Raw genomic sequence first — 24,850 nt, forward strand, 5'->3', positions numbered from 1 at the left:
ATGTCAAATTGAAAATATTTTTTTTTTTTACGTAAGAGGAAATTCTTACAAAATTTGTGGACCCTTCTTGAGGTCCACAAATTTTGTAGTAATAGGATAGATTAAATTATTTTTTATTGATTGTAGATAAATATTTCTCCTATTCGAATAGCATAGGTATCTTCGTAATAAGAGTTTGACTATCGGTCAATCATTGTGATAGTTAAGAGCTGCCGAGACGTCCATTACCTAGAGGCCTCTAAGTGGCCCTACCATCATTTTTGTTTAACTATGTGTAGAAGTAATATGTAATGTTAAACATTTTAATAAACCCTGCGCAGATCTAACAATCCCTTATTATTATAGTAAGGAATGTTTTTTTTTAAACTATAGCAATACATAGGACCTTCTATCCGAATCTTAAACTTGCTAACGCAAGTCCTAGTCTCCAACAAAATCATTTCAATAGTCCTCTAATTTATTATAGATATCGAAATAAAGTAGTTATACGCATAATATTACACAATTGGTTTTGATTTCTACGCTTCTACAACAGGATCCCAGAAAGCGTTCAAAATGCTTCTGTTGCCAAATTTAAAAAAAAATGTTAAGGAAGGCTTGTGTGCTAAAGGTTACACTTAGTGACTTTATATTTGATAGCACACCTTGTGAATGAAACGATCGCCTCCTGGCTGTTTCTATTCATATACAATTATATATGTAATTAATTTGACAAAAAAAAAAGACCCGCTGAGTTTCTTTCGCCGGTTCTTCTCAGGCCAGGGTGTTACTTTTTCCGAACCGGTGGTAGTGTTTAATTTGACCATAAATATGAAAGTGTAATGCTTCTATGTTGAATAAAGGAATTTGAGTTTGAGTACTTAGCACTAGAGTTATATTTAAATGGCGTTACGGTACTATAAATCACTCTTCGTGAAGTTATCTGTATTCATATTATTCATACGCCTGTTTCTTTAGTCATATCTAATGGTTAATCTGATCGAATTTGCGAAAGTAACGTTTAAGACTGTTATATCGATCACTGAACCTTAGCGACTCAAGACGATTAGTAATGTGATAAAAAGTTTCCCAGGGACCTCTTTTCAAAAGCTCGAATATTATACAATAATATAGTATTAATAAAGAAGCACGTAATTCTAACAATAAATTAAACGAAAGCGGAAACATTAGAAATAATTAAATTATATGATTCACTCCACAAACGCACGAGTGGACGAGCGCGGTAAAACGTTTGACCTTTCACCTTTCCCTTTTAATTCTCATGACGCCACTGAACCATAGAGTATTTAAGTATTGCGTTTTGTATACTAAATCATATTTACTTAGTTAATATCATGAGGTGAAGACTTAGCTATAATCAATTAATACCATAAGAAAAATACGTTAAAAATAAATAAAACACACATGTAATGTAATAATTATTATTATTCATAAAAATTAAATTAAACATCATTCGAGTTTGGTTCGGTTCCCTTAAGGCACGATAAAGGCCATAGATTGCAGTTAAAGCTAATCATTACTTAAAGTAATAATAATTATTTGTAAAATGAAAGTTTTACATATGATATGTCTAAATGATTTCAACTAACGTCTTGATTCCAGAGTAAATAATTTATCTAGTATGATTTAAATATATATATTTAGGTACACATATAGCATACTAAAATTGATACTTATGAACATTGGAATTGTGGTATAATAATAGGAAACACTGTATTCACAGAATGTATTACATATTCCGTGACTAATAGAGATTATGTATTTATATGCAATGACAATTTTGCTATGAATGTGGTTAGTTATAATATATATTTCAGTATTATTACATCTATTCCTAGTAGTCTTTGTTCTTGTTGTAGTCATCGAGATTAAAGAGTTATTTAAGAAATATTCTTTTCTAATAAAACATTCATTTCACATTTAATATGTAATTAATAAAAAACTTACATACTATGTTATTTTTCTCATATTATTAATAATAAATTCGAGAGAGCAATATGGTATAGAACTTAACATTTTGAAGTTTAAAAAATACAAGAGCACCACCAAATTGAATTATTTCGATAGAAAAAAAATATATATATATAAGTAATGTGTAGACTGTAGATAGACTATTCTTTTAATACTCTGTCAATAAAGGTAATTTTTAATCAGTCTTAAGTTTATAGAAATTTCAATAATTAAGTACTAATAATAAAAGTTATAAAGTATTAAACTTCTTAGTTTAATTGAATCTATGAATAAAAAAAAAACAATTTTAAAATAATAATTCAATACCAATTTAGGAGATTCTTATCATGTTTTGTTTATAATCATAATACTAGTTTTTAAATTCTTCTTGAATAAAAAAAGTAATATTTTTAATGGAATAAAAATAGTGAGTACAAAAGTCTTCATCATATAAAAATTAAGATTAAAAAGAGCACCTGGTTTGTGTACAATCAGCATATTATAGAGATCAAAAATATTTAAATGAGAGAAATCACAAATTTGGAATGTAAAATTAAAAACTATTATTCTTATAAAATAATACGGCACATTTGTCCCGTTAATTAAAAAAAATGGCTCATTGGTTCCTTTTCTGCAGGTACTGCTACAGATTAAATAAAGAATAAATAAAGTCTTATAATTAATTAAACTAAAAAAAATATTATTAATCAGCTCCATTATAAACTTAGCTGATACATACCATATAAAAAATTATATTTATAACTTGGACAATTGTAAGAAAGAAACCATTACTAATGCAACAAATAGACTTTCACTGACTGTATAAATTAACCATTAAAATTTATAAACCAATAAAAAAGATCAATTCTGTGAGATAATTAAATAAATTTTAACTTTTACTCTAATTTTTGTATGTATTATAAGTGGCCATCAAAGTGGCAATTCAATTTATTAATTATAACTGTAACATTACCAAATGAGTGATTAATTGTTTCATGTCCCACTGACTATTAATGTGTTATTGTATCTTGCATCCTCGTCTTTTCTTATGCATGTCAGCCTGCTTAATCTTTTTTTTTGCTAGGTCTTCCGCTGTTATATCTGATATGACTGACAATCTCTTTGAAGGATCAGGCCTTTCATAGCTTTGCTGAGGTGTATTATCGGGGGGATATGTTGAGGTATACAAATTGTTGTTTTCACTGAGACTGTTTGGCATAGATGTATTATGGTTATCGATTCCTGACAGAATATTGTCTGTTGGGTAGTGAGAAGCTGGCCTAATGCTGATTGGGTCAGGGAATCTTGGTTTTTTGCCAGATGAAGGTGGAAGAGGAGGATGTCGGTGTTGAAGGGAAGTTTTATGAGAATTAGAAAAATTAGGTGTATCTGAGTCAAATGATTTTGAATGTTTGTGAGAGATATTCAAATTACTGTTTGAAGTACCAGCTTCCTGTTTATAATATTGTTTAGATAATTCTTTGGATAACAATGCACTCTCTTTAGATTGAATATGTTCTTTTTCAAAAGGCTCAACATAATTGAGGTCTGAATCCACAGACTTACATAGTCTTAACCCATTCTCTCTTATAAGATCCCTTGGATTGCTGTAAGCATCGCAAAGAGTTGTTTGAGGTGGTTCTGATGGAGGAACTTGCTGCTGGGCAAGTCGCTGCTGTTTTTTTAACAGTGCTTTTTGCTTTGCTTTTTCTTTTGCTCTTTGTAATTTTTTATACTCTCTCTCCTGAAGCAGCCTGGCCAATTCCCCATCCTGTGCTTCAACTGCACATTTCATATCAGAAAGTAATGCATCTTGACCTTGATTTTCTTGACTGAGTTGTCTTGCTAGCCTTGCATCTCTCTCTTCCTGTTCAATTCTACGCCTCATTTCTTCAATTTCGGTTGCAGAAAGTCCCAATTCTTCAGGATCGATATCCGACGGCGCGGCCGCAGGAGCTTTAGAAGAGCTTGGTTTGGGACTTGGTGGATGTGAGTCATAGTTTGGAGGAGGACGATGTTGTCTGCGAAGGTTAATTTCGGCCATTTCTCGCGCTATTTCTAAATCTATATCTGCCTGGCGACGTCGTGCCAACTCACGTAATCGTACCTCATGCTCTATATCTCTTTGTTCATTTAACGCAACGGGAAAATCCTCCCGAATTTGCTGATTACGATACCTATTTTCGCAAAGATGCGAAGAGATTTCTCGATCTTGTAGATGATGAGCTAATGCTCCATCGGTCCGGACCAGCCACTGTTCACGTAGATCCGTCACATGCCCGATCTTGGGCATGGTGTCACTTGATTTTAAACGCGACATCCGTGTCAACAGCCTTTATTTTTCCAAGATTAACACGACGTCGGTATTACGAGTGGGAACTTTTGCAACGTAATAATATTAATGTATAACACGAACACTCATGATGCGACACAGTCTTATCAACAAATACCTTTCACATTAAGCACGAACTTTCTTCGTGCTCCGTGAGAATAAACGAACACTTTTTATGTTTCTCGATCTTCGAACAATAGCTTTGATAATCTACATAATTAATTACTGAACTTGCACCTTGCTATGCCTTTTACGATGTCACATCCCTCCTCTTCACAACAAATTCATGAATAATTAAGAATTCCAAATAGTTGACACTACTGATCATGACAGGTGAATTCTTCAATTTGAAGTAGGTAAGTACCACACAGGGTTGCCAGACATTTCGAATTGGAGGTCTTCAGAGGACTACCTAAATAAAAATTCGTCTTCATAAAGTAAAAGCTTAATATAAATTGCTTGGTGGTAGGGCTTTGTGCAAGCCCGTCTGGGTAGTTACCACCCACTCATAAGATATTCTACCGCCAAATAACAATACTCTGTACTGTTGTGTTCCGGTCGGAAGGGTGAGTGAGCCAGTGTAATCACAGGCACAAGGGACATAACATCATAGTTCCTAAGGTTGGTGGCTCATAGGTAATGTAAGGAATAGTTATTATTCATTAAAAGAGTACTTTTTAGAAAAAAACGCCAGGATTTAGGCTTGGGTTCCATCACAGAACACTAATTATTCTAAACAACAGCATTGTAAATCTGTTTATTTGAAAAGAGCAACTATACGAGTTTCTTGCCGTTTCTTCTCGCTGGAGGCTGCTTTCCGAAATGGTGGTATTATTTTAATATTGACGATTAAAAAACGTTTCATTGTGAAGTTTACTTTAATAAAATTGATTTGATTTTGCAATAAATAGTATATGTCTAAAACCTGTATATTATTTTACTGGATCGTTATTTACAGTTAATACAGGGCCCTTGCATATGATGTAAAGTTAGGAGGGAATTAAAAACAGTGATGATAATGAAAGAGTATGATTTATGTAAATTATTTATCGATTATTCTTTTTAATTATTATGAACACAACAATATTTGCAACAAGTTTTGCCTCCACGCAAAGTAAAGATATTTTAATCGTACGTGTATAAAATAACTCCAAAATCGTATAAGTAGGAATTAAATCGTAGGTACATCTGGCAGCACCGGTACCATATTACAATAAATATCGCCGTAACTAAATCGATTGTTTGATTAGTGGGAGAGTGTTAAATTAGAATAAAACAGAACTACTTTGCAAAGAGTTATTGACTGCATTTTCTATTTAATGAAAACGACAAAAATGTATTTCAATATTTTAAGTCATGTTTCTGATAATGTTCCTCCTGTTGAACGTCGCGTTAAAGAACTGCGAGGGCATTTCTTGAACTCATTTAATCCTGAAATTTTTCCCGTATCTGCAACAATTTTTTACAAAAAACTTGATTCATTAACATACTTCTTGATTCATTAATAAACTTCGACAGTAATATATATTATAAAATGATTAATGTTTATCTGAATAAATGGTATAGTGGTGAAACATATATACGATAAACAGATAATCCAGAAAAATTGTAAAAAAGAATATTTTATAAAAATAAATTAACATTAGACTGACCTATTCTGTTTGTAAACTCACTAAGCCCTTTTTTGTTTGCCGTAACAAAAAAGGTCTGTTCGGACATCCGATAAAGCCAGTTTGATAATAATGGAAACCTAATTAAAAAACATAAACATACACTTTATATATGACAAATAAAAATAAAACGGTTGTTTTATACATTATGAATATTGTACATGCCTTAAAATTTGTTAAAATAAAATGACACTATTGTCGGATCTTTCCAATAATAAACTTCAATCGATAATGCTGATCCAGCTATTCTGACTGAATAAAACGATTTAATTCGTTGAAGATGTTTAAATTAAATTTCATGGGGGTCCCAACAAAATCACTACGCTTGAAAAATTGTTACGATACATACCTACAACAAAATAGTTTTATAATTATGTTCGTTACATATATTATTCGTTGATTTATTTTTTTTGATGAAAAATTAAATATATTTATAACGTCTAATGGACAAAAGACGCCTTCATTCATTCTCCAACATTTGCGAATAAGAGGATGACAACTACGATGCTTACTTTTTTAAATTAAATTTTACCTTTGCTTGTCTACTGGAACGAGAACATCCAATGTGCTAATGGTAGCTGCAACAGCGATGTCACCAAGGGTCAACCACGAGCCACTCAACCACAAGTGCCCAGTCAACATTGTTTCAAGATCTTGATAGGATTTTTCAACATCTTCAATTGGTTGTGGCATTACATAACGGCAATTTTCGTATAAAATTGGGTACTAAATAAAAAAAGAAAAGCATTTATTCAATAATTCAATAAATATATATAACAGATGCTATCTCCCAGCTTCGCTGATATTTAATAAGAAAAGATAAAAGATCAAGAAATCAAAAAAATAATATCCTATAGCTATGTACAAACCATTCCGCGTCGTTTGGATGTAGATGATATTTAGAATTAAAAAAATCCAATCTTTGTCTTTCATTCTTTATTTAGAATAGTCTCAGTAACTTGGAACTAAGATCTAGGTAACTTTAAATGGCACCTTTCCTAAAGCATTCTACTGAAACTAATCTTCAGGATTATATTTTACATCAGTTATTAAATATACAGCAAATCGAAACGCGTAAGGCCTCACTACCACTTCAGTTTGCTTATCTTCTGGAATATTTCAGTTTTACTAATCACTTAACTTTTATTGCGATTTTTCAGAAAAAAACCAAGCCCTTTTCATAATCACTGACGTCTTTTAACATGTTTATTTGGTACACCAGTCCCATCGGAAAGCTCTACTTGTCAAAACCATGTATAATTACGGAGAAAACACGCTAATTAAAGATTTTGTGGAGTGGACCGCGAAAAACTCTACAGAAAATCCTAAAGGCTACCCTTCCCCAACTTCGTTATTCGTCGGTGAGATTGAAATAATTTCAATCACTGCTTGCATTGAGTCTACTGATAACTGAGATGGGTAGACAACTAAATAGTAATCTGTTTCACTCATAATATTAGACCGTTGTCACTATCAACTCCATTGAAGCTATTTCTTAAAGAAATAATTTATAACTATAGTATTTAGAAAAAATATAAAATCACTTACCACTGACACGTAGTAACGTGGCTGTAGAATTCCACTATTATAGTGCAACAATTGATCAACTAGCGAACGTCCAGCTGGATCTTGAGGTAATATTTTATCAGATTCATCATACCGAGAAGCTAAATATGTACTAATTGCATGGCTAAAAAGCAAAAGTTTCCTCTATAAAACTTTGTTATCATTTTAGTTATTAACAGCAAATGCTGATATGTTAATTACCTGTCACGTAGAATTAATTCTCTATCTTTTAAAATAGGTAATGTTCTGAAAGGATTCATCTGAGGATAAAACAAGTCATTTTAAACTCTATATTAATAACAGTTCCAATGCGAAAGAAAAAATCGTTAAAAAAAAAAAATTGTGTGAATGTATAGAATTCAGTTTTCAGAACGCGATGTGGCGGAATATTTGCTTCGTGGGCGTGGGCCTCCTATCAGATGTGGACTAAGACATGTTATAGGACAGATCAGAGTGGAGCCTTCATTTATGATATGACTGGTCCGAGGCCTCCACGAGAGAGGGGCCTTTACAATAGAAATTCTAAAAAACATAATTCCGACGAGTTAACAATTTAAAGTAATGTAAAAATAGCAGTATTGCATGAATTTTTGACGTTACTAAGAGAAACAAAAGAATCAGAAAAAAAAGGTCAGCTGTATAGAAATTATTGAAAAACCAGTATGATAGAAATTAAATTTGAATTTCTTGTTTTACCCAGGCTACTGGCTAGACGTTGTAGTATGGGACTGTGTGAGCGTGTTCCTGGTTGCCGAATCATTTCGACGATTGACTACCGTTATAAAACGCTCTTGACAGAGAAATCAGATATTTATAAAAATGTGACTCACAGCTACGATTTCTGGGAGATTATGCTCATCTTTATCAATATCCACATCTACTTCAGTTAGACTCAAGTTCATAGCATCTAAAGCCATCATCACTGATCTACAAGCGGGACTTCGGTCTGCCTTCCATAATGTGCAGTTGCTAAATTTATTTCCATGAAATATTAGTAATTAGTAAAAAAAAAAGGTTCGAATCGATATGTTTCAAGTGCAGCAGTAACGTATCTATATAAGCTTACTGTTTTATAAAACTTATATCCTTAATATATTTGAAATCTAAGTAAGTGTTACTAACTGAAGCGTAGTAGACAAGGTTTTACTGCCAGCTATGCCCATTGCTATAACAATTTCGATGTATTATTAATAAGATTTAAATTAAATTAAGATAGTTAAAACAATAATATAAAATATGAATAAAAATTTTGAATGCAAATTAAATGTAATTTCTGCATTCATAAGACATTACATTTTTGACAACTCTTGAAAAGAGGTTACCTACATTGATGTTTTTTTAAATCATTATGAGATTTTAGAAATTATTCTATTATTGTAAAGGATAAATATCCAAATATGAAATAGATCTTTATTTACATGATTCCAATAACATTTTCGAATGTGTAAATTGAGTAATGTTACTGTTTCTAACTTTCCGTAGTCTATAAGGTTTTTTTCTGTTTACTGATCAGGGTGAATTTTAATGTATTTAAATGTCTAGAATTCCCTATTCGATCTTTCGCATTCAGTAGTTTAGTTGGACGCAAAGACGAACTACGTTTCATTTTTATGTTATAATGTTTCGAGTATTAAATAAAACAATTCCTACCAAAATGCTGCAATATTGCAGTATAAGTTATGTCAAGTAAGTACTTACTGAAGTCAATTATCAAATTACATTGCAATTGTTATATTTGTTTTTGCAAGTTTTTATTTAGATTATATTATATTCTATTCGTTTGTTTCCAATGTAAGACTTTTGAAATTATTCGTAACTACCTATATAAAATCCTTTAAAGCTAAAGTTAGTTTGTAAATATATTAAAATAAAGAACTTAATAATAATTATTTTATAGAAAGCCTTAAACTAAATAGATGCAGGTATCTTTATACAAATTATAATAGCATTTAGCTTTTACTCAGTGCCCTTATTTTTTTTAATAATTGTGGCAGGACAGCAAGCTATGTTAAACCTATTCTTTACGGAGACGAAGTTTCTCCTCCAGTTAGGTTTGTAATGATGACAGCGTCAATTTTAAATATCGATATCGAGTTTCATAAAATCGATTTATTCAAAAATGAAAATCGTACTGATTTTTATCGAGAGGTAAGATAGCAATTAAGTATATTTTGAATTTACATTTCTTTCTAAATATGCAACGATTAATTCTGTTACATTTATATTTTTTTAGTGCTGTTATTTTCATTTAAAGTTTATATCATCAATATTAATTATTCTCATTCAAAATATAAGTTAACTATTGTAAATTTTAGTTTTTTGTGTATACTTTACAACTAACTTTTATTGCCACTAAAGTTTTTTCCTTTTAGATAAATCCTCTGCAGAAGGTACCAGCAATGCAAGTAGGCGATTTAAAAATAGTTGACAGCCATGCTATTGCTCTGTATTTGTGTCAAATCGCCGATGATAAAGACCTATATCCTCAAGATCCTGCACTTAGAGCAAAAGTTAATCAAATGTTGTTTTTCAATTCCAGTACTTTATTTCGTATTGATAGTTATATAATGGTAAGTTACTGGCAAGTAGCAGTAGCAGTATTTAAATATCACGGTAATATTTTTATTTAGTATGAAAGTATACCTACATACATAAATGTTATTTTTTATACACTATAAATTATATTTTTTGATGTTTATATTATTTTTTTTACTTAATTAATAAGATCACATGTTTTAGTCAAAATATTTTGCAAGACAGCCTGTAAATGAGACAACGGTCGAGGAGTGGTATACTGCCTTGGATTATTTAGAATACAACTTAAAAGATAATTGGCTGGCAGGCAATAAGGTGCCGTATCATGCGATTTAAAAACACTTATATCCTAATCTCTTTTATCTAAAACACATTATATGAATTATTTTTTACAGATGCTTTTATGTGATATATGTGCGGTAGCTGTTGTGACGTCTATGTTTCCATTGTTTCCTTTAATAAAACGACACAAAAGAGTAAAACAGTGGATCGAGAACTTTCAATGTTTACCATTTTATGATATCAACAGACGAGGCTTAGTAAACTTACGCATGTGTATTGACGCGATCAATAATGAACGTTCATAATATTAAAATTGATGACAATCATTAAAAAAAATTTTAAGACTTATTGCTTGTGTTTTATTTACTATATTATATTATATAATATAATTCATAAAATAATTAAGATACAAATGAATATATTTGATTTTTTTGTTTCTACATAAAATCGATTTTATTCTTTCATAATAATATATATTATAGAATATGGATTATAGTATGATCTCGCATTCTACAATCTACATCACTGAAGTGATGTGATATGTCAAAATCTCAGTTGTCTATGGACTCTATTGATTGGTCAACGAGGAGATGTAAAAAATGGCTGCCTTGCCTTCTCCTACTCAGGTAGAATTAACGCAAATTAAATTATTTGTGTAGTGCAGATTAAAAAAAATCGCGAATTCAGACAAAGTTTAATAAATGATCTTCTATGTAGTGTGGTTCAATTGATACAGAAGAAGTCGGAACATTACTATATTCGATGTCGAAGTGTTAAGGACTCTAGTCGGATCCACTGCTGTTAAAACTTGTAGTTTCTATGGGTTTTCTTAATTACTACTTTAATTTATTATTTAAATAAATAGTGTAGTGACTCTTAGTGGTGTATATTCGAGTTATTTTTTATTAATTTTCTGATTACTCCGTAAAATCCCATAGTTTTTGCGCGAACATTAAATGTCATGAACTGTATAGACATGTCACACCCATATAACGATAGAAATTAATCGTGTAAAATAAATACTCGTGTACATTTGGCTTTGTGAAATCTTCTCAAAATGTGGATTGAACCATTGCAGGTGGCAGGGACCCACAGTGCTATATACGAAGCGTATTATCATCAAGTAAGTGTAATGAAACAAACAGACTTTTTCACTTAGCAATTACATCGTATTTTGAACTGGTGAATCTGTAGGATGCAAAAGTAAAAACTCGTTATCGATTAGTGAATAAAAGCTAGTATCTATCTGTCTACTTTTATATATTCAATTAATTATAAAATCAATAATTTTTATCTTCAAGCCTCTTTACAATGTTTGAAATCATATTCCGTATTATATTGAAAGTCCGGAGCTTAGAAGGAAGTTTAGTCGAAAGACATTCTTTAAAATTATGATTACACAATCGCTTAAGATTTATACTGTGTGATAAAATTTGAGGATTAGTGTTGTTTTGATAATGATAAAAACCCATGTTCCTCAATCTGCTGTTATTATATTTGATGAATAAATTATAATAAATTAGTTAAAATTTTTAGGAATATCTGTTTTTAAGAGGCAGTAGATGTATCTTCTAGAAACATTAAAACAAGATTACCCTTGTTATAATTATTAGAATTAGTTGCATGTAGAATATTAGCATTCATTATAGGATCTTGTTAAAGTTTATGTAATAATAAATGCTAATTACTTAGTTGGATGTAATATAATTATACATATAAAAAATAAGTTAAATTAAACTCTGAAGTAACTTCTGCTTTAGAGTTCTATCTTGTTAATGTTCATTTTTATTGTGCTTTAATTTTCTAGTTACATATAAGATTTATTGAAAAATGTTATATCCTTAGATTGAACAAATCTTATCATAGATTTATAGTTTTTCAACTTGAATTGAATATTATTTATAAATACTATCTGAACTGCACCTAAACACTATATATATAGACGTGATCTCGCCCAAAGTTAGTTGTATTGATTTTTCATGCTGGTGATGTTATTGTTATTCTATTGAAGTCTTTTTCATATAACATGTATTTATTGGTATTCAAATGTTGATGCATAACAAATGGTATTCAAAATGTTTTTCCTAAGAGTAATATATCTTTAATGAATATTGCAGGTAGACCCAAATGGCACAGGAGCTATACAAGCTTTGGATGCTGCCCGATTCCTTAAAAAGTCACGCCTCAGCGATGTGGTACTTAGCAAAATATGGGACCAGTCAGATCCTACTGGAAAGGGATATTTGGACAAAGTAAGTGGCTATAAAATTACCTAATGGATCCATTTGATGTTGGTTGTTTAATGATGTTACGTTAATGTACTTTCCTTTCTTTTCATAAATACTATAAATGTATGGGATTTTCCATGTTCACATTGAAGTGATATACGCAGATAAATGATAATCTATGAGGTGTTCTACAAGACATAACAATTACAGTAGTATTGTGCCTGTGTTTTCCTATACAATTTTATATTATTTATAAAAATTCAATAATGAATTGTCTACTATTGCCCTGTATACCACTACTGTCTATTGTAGGGAAATGGAAATTATATTAACATAATATTATTATTTGCATCTAAGGTCTTTTTATAATTTGTCAGTTTAGTGGCAACCTTATCAAAGCTTTGGTGGGTAGATATGATACAATTTTTTTTTTTTAAAATATGAATTCTATTCTACTTACGGTAACAATAAGGCTCTAGATAGGCACTTGAATTTGCTTATGTTATGGTCAGTCAAGCTTTGGTTCACTCTAAAGGTTAATTGTGCCAGAGTAACTCTATTACTAGGGACATAAGTTCATTATAAAGGCAAGTGCATATGAGGTGGCAATTAATGAATGGCAATAGACTAAGCCATTACTAATTATAGATATACATATTCTCTGTTTATAAGAAATTGTGATACTCTATCATTACGACATTTTTCTTTTTTTTAATTTGAAATTATGCTTGATGAATTAGTTGGAGAGAGAATTTTATTGTCCCAAGATTTTAGGAGAATAATTTATAAAAAAATATTGTGGATAAATTTGTACAGAATATTATTTAAAGAAATGTATGTGTATCAGAAAAATTTAGATGTTATCTTATCTAATAGGTACCTTCTTATTTGTTTCTGAACTTTATTGTACATGTAAATAATCTTTCAAACATTAGATTACTATTTGTGTTAGGCTTTTTTATCATACATTTATATTACTGGTTATATTCAAGAACATAATATAGTACATATAATAACATTGTATAGATATGTTATACATGTGTTTATGAATGTGAAATTTCATTGAAACATGCTTTAAATGCTCAGAACTAATATAAGAAAAGATTTGGAAAATTTGTTCAGTTTAGTCCCACTTAATATTTGAGAAACATCTCTCAAGGTTGAATAAATATGGGATAGATATTTTTATTTCTAAGACTTTAATTTTATTTATAATAATTTTTAACTTGAATTTTTGATTTTATGTAATCACATAAGTTTTAAATCCAATCAATAGTAGCTACAAAGAAATTTTAATTTCCCATTCTGTTCTATCATAGTGGTAATACTCAGATCATGGTTTTAAGAGGTTATAATAAATCTACTAAAATGTTTATCTAATAAAGGATATTTATAAAAAAAAAAGTAAAAAATGGACCAATTTCAGTTAAAAATAAATCAATTGTTTCCTTTATATAAAAATCAATCTGAAGTCGAACATATAATCCTCTTTTATGGACGTACAATAATGAATCCGATTTAACATTAAATAATAACAGATAAGATAGTAATTTTGATTGACAGTTGAATGTCTAGCAAATAGCTGGTATCCACTAAGACTGGCATGCAAAGCAATATTAATAAAGTATTATAGTATTCCATTTTAGATATAGAATACTAAAATGTTTTACTATTGTATTTATTAATCAATAAAATATTCCTTTAATGGTATAAATTTGTAGGATCAGCTTGCAAGTTTTGCTTTTGCTTATAACATTGCGGCCTTCATGTATATGTTAAATTTTACGACTATCATATTTATAATATCATGTATTACGAATATCAGCTGAGTGATAAAGTTCGTACATCAGAAATTATTTTATGCAAAATGTGGTTGGATAATAAAAATGTTTTAGTGTTGCCATTGATCAAGTAGTTCAGTTTATTGTGTAATATTATTTTATTGATCTGAATTGCGAATATTTCTTCAATGATAATTCACTTAATACCTATAATATGAGAGAACATTTTCCAGACGGATTTTTATAAATAAATTCTTCAAGTCAATGATTTTTTAAGGGTTAACTTCATCTTCTAGTTTAAAATTTCAGTTATAGGTAGTTCCAATTTTGCATTTATTTGGGACATCTGTGTGATTCAAGTGCTCTGTGTGATTCAATATTGAGAAGGAGGTTTAAATTTTATCATTTTAAATTAAACACAAAGTCAATGTACAGCAATGTTGTGGTATAGATAACAAATATGTAAGATTACCTTAAACAAGGCTACGTCAAAATGTAATATAAGGAAATATGATTCTAAATCAATATTTATTTTCTACATTAATAAGATAGTTCGCAAATATAAAAACACTTTAATAAATTCCAACATTAATCCAAAAAAAAAAACCATACATTTATTAACAACTTTTTAAGCTTACGTAAGAGTGATACTCACTAAGACGCAATAAGAATGATAATTTATTTATTGAAATCAGTGTACAAGAATAAATTTAAGAGAGTGTCGCTTCAATTCTATTTGAATTAATAAAGAGTTATTGCTACTAAATGGTAGACGGTCGGCGACGCGCAAGGTCAAAGGACCTCGGCTTTCTTAACTATTTCTAAACGTGCGTAACAAATAGTAATGTTATGTTATGATGACATCATTGATCTGCTTCGTTGGTCTAGTGGCTACTGGCTCATGAGGTCGAGACCAGATCGAGATATCCTGGGTCGGATCATTAGAGAATAGCAGGGCCGTCTCAGCCCATTCGAGGGCCTACAGGAGAATAAGGGATGATAAACATCTTCCGCCAAACACATCTAAACCGTTACAGTCGGTTTCTTTTTATATTTTCAGTTATTTGAGCTTTCAAACTACGTAATTAGATAGTGTAACAATTGGGTTAACTTCAAGGCAATAGTGTTTATTCTTGATGCTTATTCAGGCATCTTTTAACAAGCGGGTTCCATCTTAGACTTCATCAGTTTACTAAAAGGTAACTCTGTGGTAAAGGGTAAGCCTGTTGTCTAAAATAAAAAAGGAAAACGTTCTCATTTTATATTTACAATAGATTTTTTAGGATGATAAATGTAATTTGCTATCATACATATATGTCAATAATGTAATAACTATTAGGGGTGGATTTTTGGAATGATTATATTGCTGAATTCGACTGGTCGAGCTCTAAATAAAATACCTTGTAATCCGTATATTGACGGCTCGCGTAATTTTTGCTTTCATTCAACTCAAACGCCATCAAAACTTAAGGCCATTATAAATAAGAGGGCTCTCCTAATGAGGACGTGAAGGGTGAGTACTCGTTGCTCGTATACGGGCTGCGTGATTCGAGAGGGTTGAGATCGAGCGGGGTCAGATGGTATACTCTGTCATCAATTAATAATATTTACAAATGTAGAAGGTTTTAATATAGATCGTAGCATCATAATGAGATTTATCATCTTCAGAACAAATCGACCTTCGTCTGTGTTATACGTAGGTAGGAAATTTATCCTAGTTTACAATTATTTATTATAATGCAGTTTTTATTTTGAATGAATCTATTGTATGCAGTGCCGTATTTTCTATGGTATGCCGTGGAGGCAAACGACACGACGATCGGGTTAACATTGTCGGCAAATAATTGTTCCAAAAACTGTTTTTTAGACAGAAATTATATTGAAATATTAATAAATTAGGGTTGTTCTATTTAAAATTATACAACCATTTGGCATCATAGCTGTTCTATTTTATTTTACAGATTTATGTGTCTGCTTGTCATCCCCCCTTAAACCTAGAGAAAAGTTGGACATTCGCCCGAATGTCCTCGAACACTATATATGTACATATATACATATGTTCTGGTTTGATCTACTTTAACCTACTTATTTTTACGATATCCGGATCTTCAATACTACTGTGAATTTTTTTTTTAGTTTTTCTTCTTTGGAATGGACCTGCAGCGTAGTGGTATAAGCTCCAAATCTTATCCTCAACGATGACCATTACCCAGTTGTGGGACATTAACGGGCTGATACTTTTTTTTTACTATATATATCTATTACAAAATATTCATAATTAATACATATCCAACAATTAGTTTCAATAAGTTTAAAAAAAATTAATTTAACAATAAAAAAAAAACAAATTTAAATATTCTGGAATACATAAGCGAAAGTTGTTTGCCTGAATAACGCAATTCATGTTTTCTGTAACAGTTGCAATTTGAACATACAATCAAAAGCTTCTATTAAGTAGATTTGTCGCCTAACTAATTATGCAACTCCGATGTAACAAATCTTCTCGGCACGTTTACTGTGTTCATAGATTGATATCAAGCAATTAAAGGCTCCGTCCATATTTACATAGTTGAATTATTTTTTAGCATTAGCAGCCTGTAAATTTTCCCACTGCTGGGCTAAAGGCCTCCTCTCCCTTTGAGGAGAAGGTTTGGAGCATATTCCACCACGCTGCTCCAATGCGGGTTGGCGGAATACACATGTGGCAGAATTTCGTTGAAATTAGACACATGCAGGTTTCCTCGCGATGTTTTTCTTCACCGCCGAGTACGAGATGAATTATAAACACAAATTAGGCACATGAAAATTCAGTGGTGCCTGCCTGGGTTTGAACCCGAAATCATCGGTTAAGATGCACGCGTTCTAACCACTAGGCCATCTCGGCTCTCGGTTGAATTATTTAATAATATTGAATGAATTATTAAATAATAGTTTTTTTTTCTTTATTGTTGATTTTCTAGAACCTTCTTTTTCTGAATAGGTATTTTCTTTATTCTGCGGTAATATTATATACATCTGTGGTAATATTTCTAGTTTGTAGAAGATGCTAACTTATATAGGAATGACTTAGAAGGTTATTCACTATTGATGAATTTAATCAATAAGACGAAAACGAAGCGCGGAATCGCTTCGAGAGTTTTTGCTGAATGCTCTTTGTCCAGCCCCCCCCCCCCAGTCCGCTCTTTTCGCTAGGCGAATGTAATGATTTCTACGATAATAATAGATTTTAAAACAAAACGTCATTGAATACGTCGTTATAGCCTGTTTGAATATCACAAACATATAAACCTCCGCATTAAAAATTGTTTGTAAGTTTGTTTTATTAATGATATTCGAAAAAATGAAGTTGATTTGTTTTCCACGTAGAAGGCGGATTTAAAAGGTCACGGTTCTTGCGCCGTCGTTTGTAATGAGTGTAGCGAAAGGTTTTTTCACATGTGTACTTCTATATTAGGATTTTCGTTTCTATCTTTAAGTGTACTTTGATGTTGGACGTTACTAGCGCTGAGTTTTTTGGTTGATATTACTTTTTAGTTAAAATAAGGTAAATTAAACTCAACATTCAATATGTATTAACATATTATATTATATATTCCCATGTACTGTACTCTCTTTTTTATGATATAATTTGGTGGAAGAGCAAATTGGCCACCTGATGGTGAGTGGTCACCACCTCTCATAGATAATGGCGCTGTAAGGAATATTAATCATTACTTATATCGCCAATGCGCCACTAACCTTGGGAACTAAGATGTAAAGTCCCTGTGCCTGTAGTTATACTCACTCGTCCTTCAAACCGGAAAACAACAATACTGAGTTCTGCTTTTTGGCGTTAGAATATCAGCCCAGACAGGCTTGCACAAGACCCTACCACTAAGTAAGTCTCAAGTCGAAAGTCTTCGAACAGTATGAGGTGCCGGTAATGACTTACGGATCAGAGACGTGGTCACTTACTGTGGGCCTCAATAGAAGACTCACTCAAAGAGCAATGGCTCTCCATTTTAAAATTGTACTCGAAATTTCAATGGACAAGGTCCATCGCTATCAGAACTTATGGCCACTAGGGGCCGAAATGTTGTCTTGTATAGCGATCACGATGGTATGATGCGAGATGTGGATAGCCTGGTACCGGCCATCGTGGAAAGCTTAAATCATTTATTAATATCGTTAGGATGAAAATCTTCCACATATGTATTTGATGTAGGTATACATTGGAAAAAGTCAGACATTAGTTCAGCAGTGAGACATTTGTAGGTTTATTACTCTAAAAGTTTGGGATTGCGTATAGCACAGTTGGTTCTGTAACTTGATATAGTGTATGCAAGAGGCATGCTCTTAGAACTAATTAAGCAATGCTGCCCATAATTGCATACCTAAGTTAAACATGGATTACAATTACATTTATTAAGATAACTATATATGTGTGTACTTCAATGGAATGTGAGCTGCTGTAATTGGGATTCGACATTGTTACGTTTGTCATGAAAAAAACATCGAAGATTTGAATTTCGAATATTTTTCGATCTTTGTAGTTTTGTTTTTTTTTTTTCGATTCTCGTTTCATTTGTATACATTCAGGGAACTTTATAATTTATTTTATGTATGTGTGCATGAATGAAAATATGAATGAATATGTGTTTATATTGTATAAGTATACAAAATTATCACTTCTGTTGTTATTATATTATTTTATATAGTAACTAATATAATAAATTAAAACAACACTTATCTACGTTTTGAATTTGACTCGCTCAATGGTAATGAAATAAAAAGAAGAACATATTTTACACGAATTCATATAATATAAAATGTCGTCATGATGTTCAGAAATAAAGCGAAAACAATAATTGATGAAAAACCTTTGAACAATTTTTTTTCGAATTCTGAGACAAAATAAACAATAAGGCACCATAGAAATATCGTCATCAAATCAGTCTAGTCGTAATCTAGTCGAACATACAACCTCATTTATGAAGTCATTTAAAAAAGTTTTACATTTTAGGGTAGCATTGATAGTGTAAGCAATAGTTAAAAATTTTACATTTTATTTCATTACATTAGCAGCCTGTAAATTTCCCACTGCTGGGCTAAGAACACCTCTCCCTTTGAGGAGAAGGTTTGGAGCATATTCCACTACGCTGCTCCAATGCGGGTTGGTGGAATACACATGTGGCAGAATTTCGTTGTAAGGAGAAAATTTGAACAGGAGATTTGAAGACTAATAATGAATGAGTGTATGTGATAATTACAATTTGATAATGTAGTATTGACTCAGTCCGCTCGCTGTTACGGATGTGTCGTGTGTCGTGTGTCGTGTTTGGTTACTGAGTGATAGTGAGTTATCTTTAATAGCTTCGTTGGAACTGTTACTGGTTTCTATACAAAGTTTCCATTAAAAACGTAAGCTATGTTATTAAATAAATTAATACATATCCCGCATAATAGACTCACTAGAGCCTACGACTTAAGATGTAGATAAAGTTGAGATGAAGGAGTAGCCAGGGTTTCTTTGGGTGGAAGGTTCCGCTTTGAAAGCCAAGAAATAAATTGTCATTTGCTTGATTTTGGTCAATATTCATTTTATTAATGTGTTTTGTGCTATATTTGAGAGATGAGAGAAAAGTTAATAATTCATAAAGCCTTCGGATCCCAATTTGGACTCAGTAACGCTCACGGATTAGGAAATCGAATTCGAATATCATCTAGGGTTTGATACTCTCCCGATAATATCGTGTAAAAGCCGTGTTGGCCGCGTCGCATCGACCTCTAGTGTTACATTTAAATTAGTTATCGATACTGTGATGAATTTTGTCTTTACTTCAGATAAATAATATTCAGAATAAACAGAGAATGTGTTTTAGTATATTCTTGGATCAATATTTTATCGTATGATAATATTATAATGAAATCCTAATACTTTTTATGAGGGATCTATATTTATTTTTATTTCGTACCATACTCTGATCCCTTAAAATAATTTATTTTTAACAGGGGGGACCTTATTAAAAATATAATTTGCCTTATAAATAGGTGCTGTAATATGTTTATATGCAGATGTTCTACTTGTATTTTAGATAATAATGAATGTGTCTTGTTCCCAGGCTGGATTGTTCGTTGCACTGAAGTTGGTAGCGCTGGCACAGGCAGGAAAAGACTTCAATATGAGCAACATCCACTCAGAGACTCCACCACCTAAAGTTGTAAGTAACAGGTCGTAATTGAGCTACACCTGGGCAAAGGGTATCTCTTATTATCTCCTCCAGCTGGTGTATGGACACGTAGCAGAAATTTACTTGGCACTAATCATGAGAAAATCTAAACGATGTTTTTCTTAATAATAATTATAAAGATAAGTTTACCGTTTGCTTGAATGTTTTGTTTTTACATATTTAAGGTTAGGCATTTCAAATGGTTTTATCAATTATTTTAATTGGTGTTTAATGTGACTCGTTTGTCAGGTTTAAAAGAAATGGAACCGGTTTACTAAATTAACAACGGAGCAGGTTTAATTAAAAAAAATGACTGTAGTTGAAATTAATCCTTTTTTTCTCTCTCGATATGTTATATCATAAACGTAATGAACAACAACTTAAATTGAAACGACCTCATACGCTTGGAGTCTGTAAATATAATTTGTATAAACAACGGATATTATTTGTGATGAAGCGAAAGAAAATGCCTTTATTTTAGACTGATATGAGTTCATGTTTTACATTCCTAATGACAAAACGCTACATTCCGCAGCAACAAAAACGTTCTTATTCTCTCTCTATCTCTCTCTCTTTGCAAATTAAAATTGATACATTCATCATGTTCAATTGCTAGCAAATTAATGGAAAAGAATAATGTACTATTGAGGAATGTTAGAGAATGTGGTAGTCATTTAACCAAACCCCAGGTTCGAGTATACATCGGCCGTTAAGCGGAGACGTCCTTCACTACATGTAGAGTGTACTTGGATCGTTATGTCTGCCTATCGCGACCTAACGAGTCCTTTATTTAGTGCTCTTCAGACGCGAGAGCTGGGGAGCCTTCGTTATCGTGTATGAAAATCGTTTTCGTTTTGGCAATGAGCCAATGGTAATCTTATTAATCTCTTTGTTGATTGGTTGAAAGTGTGAGCATTATAAAATATTGACGTATGAGCGATGGGTTTTCTTTTGTTTTTTATTAGAATGTATTTAAGTTTGATTCAATCAAATAATGTTGAAGAAAATTTGTAATGAATGTTATATTTGTTGCAGGGTGAGCTACCTAAAGTGCCACCACCTTCAGCGACGCCGGCCACAGCACCAGCGCTGGCTCCGCTCAGCGACTGGAGCGTGAAGCCAGCTGAACGAGACAAGTACAGCCAGCTCTTCGACTCGCTGCAGCCCAGTAATGGACTGATACCGGGAAACAAGGTTAATTTTGTTAATAATGAACTAATGAAGAGACCCAAGAATTTAAAAGAGAAATGAACTTGTGTGTGAAAATGGTTAATTGATTTAAGCGTGGCTTCAATTTTTTTGTTTTCATTTTAGGTAAAAGGAGTATTGATGGAGTCAAAACTTCCGTTAGATATCTTGGGTAAAATTTGGGATTTAGCAGATCAAGATAAAGACGGCATGCTCGACAGGCACGAGTTTATTGTTGTAAGTATTAATTTTTCTCTGTAAATTTATTTCGGTCAAGTTTTTTCAAATGGTCTAAGCGACATTTTCTTTCTTCAGGCAATGCACTTAGTCTACAAAGCGCTAGAGAAACATGCCGTGCCAACGACGCTGCCTCCAGAGTTGCGCGCGCGGCCCGCCAGACCTCCTTCAAGGCCCCCCTCGCGTCCCCCTTCCAGACCTCCCTCGCGGCCTCCCTCCCCGCAGCCCCGCGTGCCCCCGCCGCGACCGCAACCCCCTCCACAGCAGCCGCAATCGAATGCGTCACTGCTGGAGGGATTGCTAGATTTGTCCAGTGTGAGTATAAAAAATCTTTAAAGTTTTATTCATGCTCTGAAGAATTACGTTCAATCTCTCGTACAAAATAAATTATAACATATAATATATCTAATTCTCCAATTATGTAAAAGAATAATAATACAAAGTGAAGGAAACATATTATGGCGAGGAGTAACGATCGTATCTCCCGGCAGCCCCCAGCCCCTACTCCCCCTGCAACCCAGCAGTGGATCACCCCCAGCGAGCGCGCCAAGTACGACTCGCAGTTCACAGCCGCAGACACGGACCGGGACGGGTTCGTGTCCGGCGCGGAGATACGGCACGTGCTGCTCGACAGCGGCCTGCCGCAGAAAACGCTGGCGCAGATATGGTGAGTGAAACACGACGTGTCGTTTTGTGAATAATAAAATCCAGATTTTAATATACTTACTACCAATAAAATAATAAGTTAGTAAATAATTAATCGATTACATCATCAAGGAATAAAACCGTATCTCAGAGGTTTACAGTGGTAGTATTACACCCGTGTAAACAAACATAAATAGCGCAGGGCTAATGGAAATACAGAACTTTGATACTGTCGGCAGGGCGCTCTGCGACACGGAGAGCACGGGCAAGCTGTCGCGCCACCAGTTCGCGGCCGCCATGTGCCTCGTGCAGCGCGCGCTGCGCGGCCTGGCGCCCCCCGCCGCGCTGCCCGCCGCGCTCGCCGCGCCCGACGTGCCCGCGCCGCCCGCGCCGCCCGCGCCCCAGGTAACGTGCCCGCGCCCCCGCCACGCCCCGCGCCCCCGCCGCGCTCGCCGCGCCCGACGTGCCCGCGCCGCAGGTAACGTGCCCGCCCCCCTCCCTCCGCAAGTAACGCACATTCCAGCCGGACTGGACCATGCGCCGAGCTGCTCCAAAAAACTCACAGTGGTGCTCTCATTATAAAGAAGAAACTTCAGTATCGTAAACATCATAGATGCATTATATTACGATCTTATGTTTATTTAAAAAAATACTCTCAGTCGCCCGTTTTAAACGAATATATCGTAATTTAAGTTATAAAACACACAAGACACATTATTTTAAAGATCCCTTTATTGAAATGCTGGAATACAATTGCCATTATCGTTATCCGACGTACCGCTGTCGGTGGTGCAGATACCTCACGCTCAGCCGCAGCAGCACGGCCGCGACGGTTACGATAGAGATCAAAGTGAAACGTCGCTTGTAAATGGCTTCGACGTCGTTTCGCACCACCACCCTCACAGCTCCAGCTAAAACGCCGTCTTGCCAGCAACTTGTCCGTGAAATATTTATTTAATCTTAAAAAATTATAGTTTGGAACCAAATATATTATAATGAAAGCCCGCGGCTTCGCTCGCGTTTTAGGGTTCGGGCGTCAAAAATAAAGTTCACTTTAACCGTCAAAGAGCGACAGACGGACACACATACAGAGTTTCTTTCGCATCTATAATATTGGTATAGATTACCTATATACGGCTGCATCGCGATATTCAACAGGATTGAATATAATGCGATCTCTGGCATCCAAACGTGCTCGGCCTTCGCTTCTTCGATCTAAATCCTTTGAGGATCCCATTTTGGTACCGATTCGCCATATTACTGGTATATTACGAAGAATTGTCCTGAAATACCGTAAATTAAATAATTATAAATCGACTATTTTCCTAATTCTTTTGAATCATCATATTAAAAAGTTTTTTGAAAGTGATTGTGTATATGGAAATACCTCATAACTAATTTTGCAACGTACAAATGTCTGCTTGTTTTTATTGCTTCTACGTTTGAATCTGTTACACCTAAAAAAAAACCGGAATAATTCCAAGATTCGATTCTAATTAAACACGCATTCTGTGGAAATCATGTCGAATAACTTAAAAACCAGAAGACTTAGGTTGACCGCCTAGCCTCCAGATTGTTACTGACAATTTTTATAATCATAAATCACAACACCGTTCTTCGGAAAACAAGTGTCGTCGTTGTTTTGAACCAAAACTATTTCAGGGTATGCAAGCATTGTCGTCCTATTGTATTATGGATGTGAGGGAATAGAGGGAGCAGAGTTCTGTTTGCGCACACACGCTTGCACAATAAGTTAAATATAATTTAAAATAGTGTTAATAGTTTGTTGAGATCCGACTTAAGATAATACGCTATTTTAATGCGTGTATCGTTAAAATGCTACAATTATAATAGTCAATATCGCGTTTACGGTCGTGTTCTGTGATGAGTTTCGAATTTGTTCATAAGTAATAACTGTATTATACTGTCTTAAGGCTACATATAGATTGTAGCGTATTTAGGTGTATGCGTACGTTGAAACGTCTATGTTTTGTCTATGGAATGATTTTGACGTATGACGTACTTCTTTTCTCTCTTCCCTTCTGGTGTGAGCCGCGGTAACGTGTGTTATGTGAGTGCGCCGCGCCTTTTAAATTAGCTTGTGTAACGGACTTATCCTTCTCCTATAATATCACCCATCCCTTTGGCTGTGTTCTTCGAGTGTATGAAGACCAAGGGAGCGCTCCCAAGAAGAACGTGTCTTCACCGAGCCCAGAGTTTTGAGGTA

The 24,850-nt window shown here is 33.2% G+C and overlaps 4 protein-coding genes across 4 annotated transcripts in view; 2 read left to right on the forward strand and 2 right to left on the reverse strand.

Annotated features, from left to right (window-relative positions):
* Positions 1-1,459: 1,459 nt before the first annotated feature.
* LOC125070563 lies at positions 1,460-4,614 on the reverse strand. Its single transcript, XM_047680476.1, has one exon. The coding sequence runs from the start codon at positions 4,268-4,270 to the stop codon at positions 2,969-2,971; it is 1,302 nt and encodes a 433-aa protein (XP_047536432.1). The 5' UTR covers positions 4,271-4,614; the 3' UTR covers positions 1,460-2,968.
* Positions 4,615-5,564: 950 nt separating this feature from the next.
* LOC125070564 (glutathione S-transferase 1-like) lies at positions 5,565-8,709 on the reverse strand. Its single transcript, XM_047680477.1, has 7 exons — positions 8,641-8,709; positions 8,349-8,487; positions 7,720-7,778; positions 7,501-7,642; positions 6,485-6,678; positions 5,935-6,032; positions 5,565-5,731 (listed from the first exon to the last, which is right to left on the reverse strand). The coding sequence occupies exons 1-7, from the start codon at positions 8,679-8,681 to the stop codon at positions 5,637-5,639; spliced, it is 768 nt and encodes a 255-aa protein (XP_047536433.1). The 5' UTR covers positions 8,682-8,709; the 3' UTR covers positions 5,565-5,636.
* Positions 8,710-9,155: 446 nt separating this feature from the next.
* Positions 9,156-10,640, forward strand: LOC125070617 (glutathione S-transferase E14-like). Its single transcript, XM_047680565.1, has 5 exons — positions 9,156-9,204; positions 9,513-9,666; positions 9,891-10,088; positions 10,258-10,368; positions 10,449-10,640. The coding sequence occupies exons 1-5, from the start codon at positions 9,173-9,175 to the stop codon at positions 10,638-10,640; spliced, it is 687 nt and encodes a 228-aa protein (XP_047536521.1). The 5' UTR covers positions 9,156-9,172.
* Positions 10,641-10,889: 249 nt separating this feature from the next.
* The window catches only part of LOC125070560 (epidermal growth factor receptor substrate 15-like 1), a 36,237-nt gene continuing 22,276 nt past the window's right edge, over positions 10,890-24,850 (forward strand). The window contains exons 1-9 of the mRNA XM_047680473.1: positions 10,890-10,961; positions 11,414-11,458; positions 12,453-12,587; positions 20,446-20,544; positions 21,589-21,747; positions 21,868-21,978; positions 22,057-22,293; positions 22,470-22,645; positions 22,863-23,028. Of these exons, the coding sequence (XP_047536429.1) occupies positions 10,935-10,961; positions 11,414-11,458; positions 12,453-12,587; positions 20,446-20,544; positions 21,589-21,747; positions 21,868-21,978; positions 22,057-22,293; positions 22,470-22,645; positions 22,863-23,028 (1,155 nt within the window). The 5' untranslated portion in view covers positions 10,890-10,934. The remainder of the gene's footprint in view (positions 10,962-11,413; positions 11,459-12,452; positions 12,588-20,445; positions 20,545-21,588; positions 21,748-21,867; positions 21,979-22,056; positions 22,294-22,469; positions 22,646-22,862; positions 23,029-24,850) is intronic.

This window comes from Vanessa atalanta, chromosome 17 (assembly GCF_905147765.1).
Source record: "Vanessa atalanta chromosome 17, ilVanAtal1.2, whole genome shotgun sequence".
In the NCBI taxonomy this organism is placed as follows: Eukaryota; Metazoa; Arthropoda; class Insecta; order Lepidoptera; family Nymphalidae; genus Vanessa; species Vanessa atalanta.

Coding starts and splice junctions, on each gene's coding strand:
- LOC125070617 (XM_047680565.1), top strand. CDS start 9,173: ATGCTGCAATATTGCAGTATAAGTTATGTCAA. Junction 9,667..9,890: donor GTACTGATTTTTATCGAGAG/GTAAGATAGCAA, acceptor TTTTCCTTTTAG/ATAAATCCTCTGCAGAAGGT. Junction 10,369..10,448: donor ATTGGCTGGCAGGCAATAAG/GTGCCGTATCAT, acceptor TATTTTTTACAG/ATGCTTTTATGTGATATATG.
- LOC125070564 (XM_047680477.1), bottom strand. CDS start 8,681: ATGGGCATAGCTGGCAGTAAAACCTTGTCTACTACGCTTCA. Junction 8,488..8,640: donor ACCTTGTCTACTACGCTTCA/GTTAGTAACACT, acceptor AAATAAATTTAG/CAACTGCACATTATGGAAGG. Junction 7,643..7,719: donor GAATTAATTCTACGTGACAG/GTAATTAACATA, acceptor TTTGCTTTTTAG/CCATGCAATTAGTACATATT.
- LOC125070563 (XM_047680476.1), bottom strand. CDS start 4,270: ATGTCGCGTTTAAAATCAAGTGACACCATGCCCAAGATCGGGCATGTG.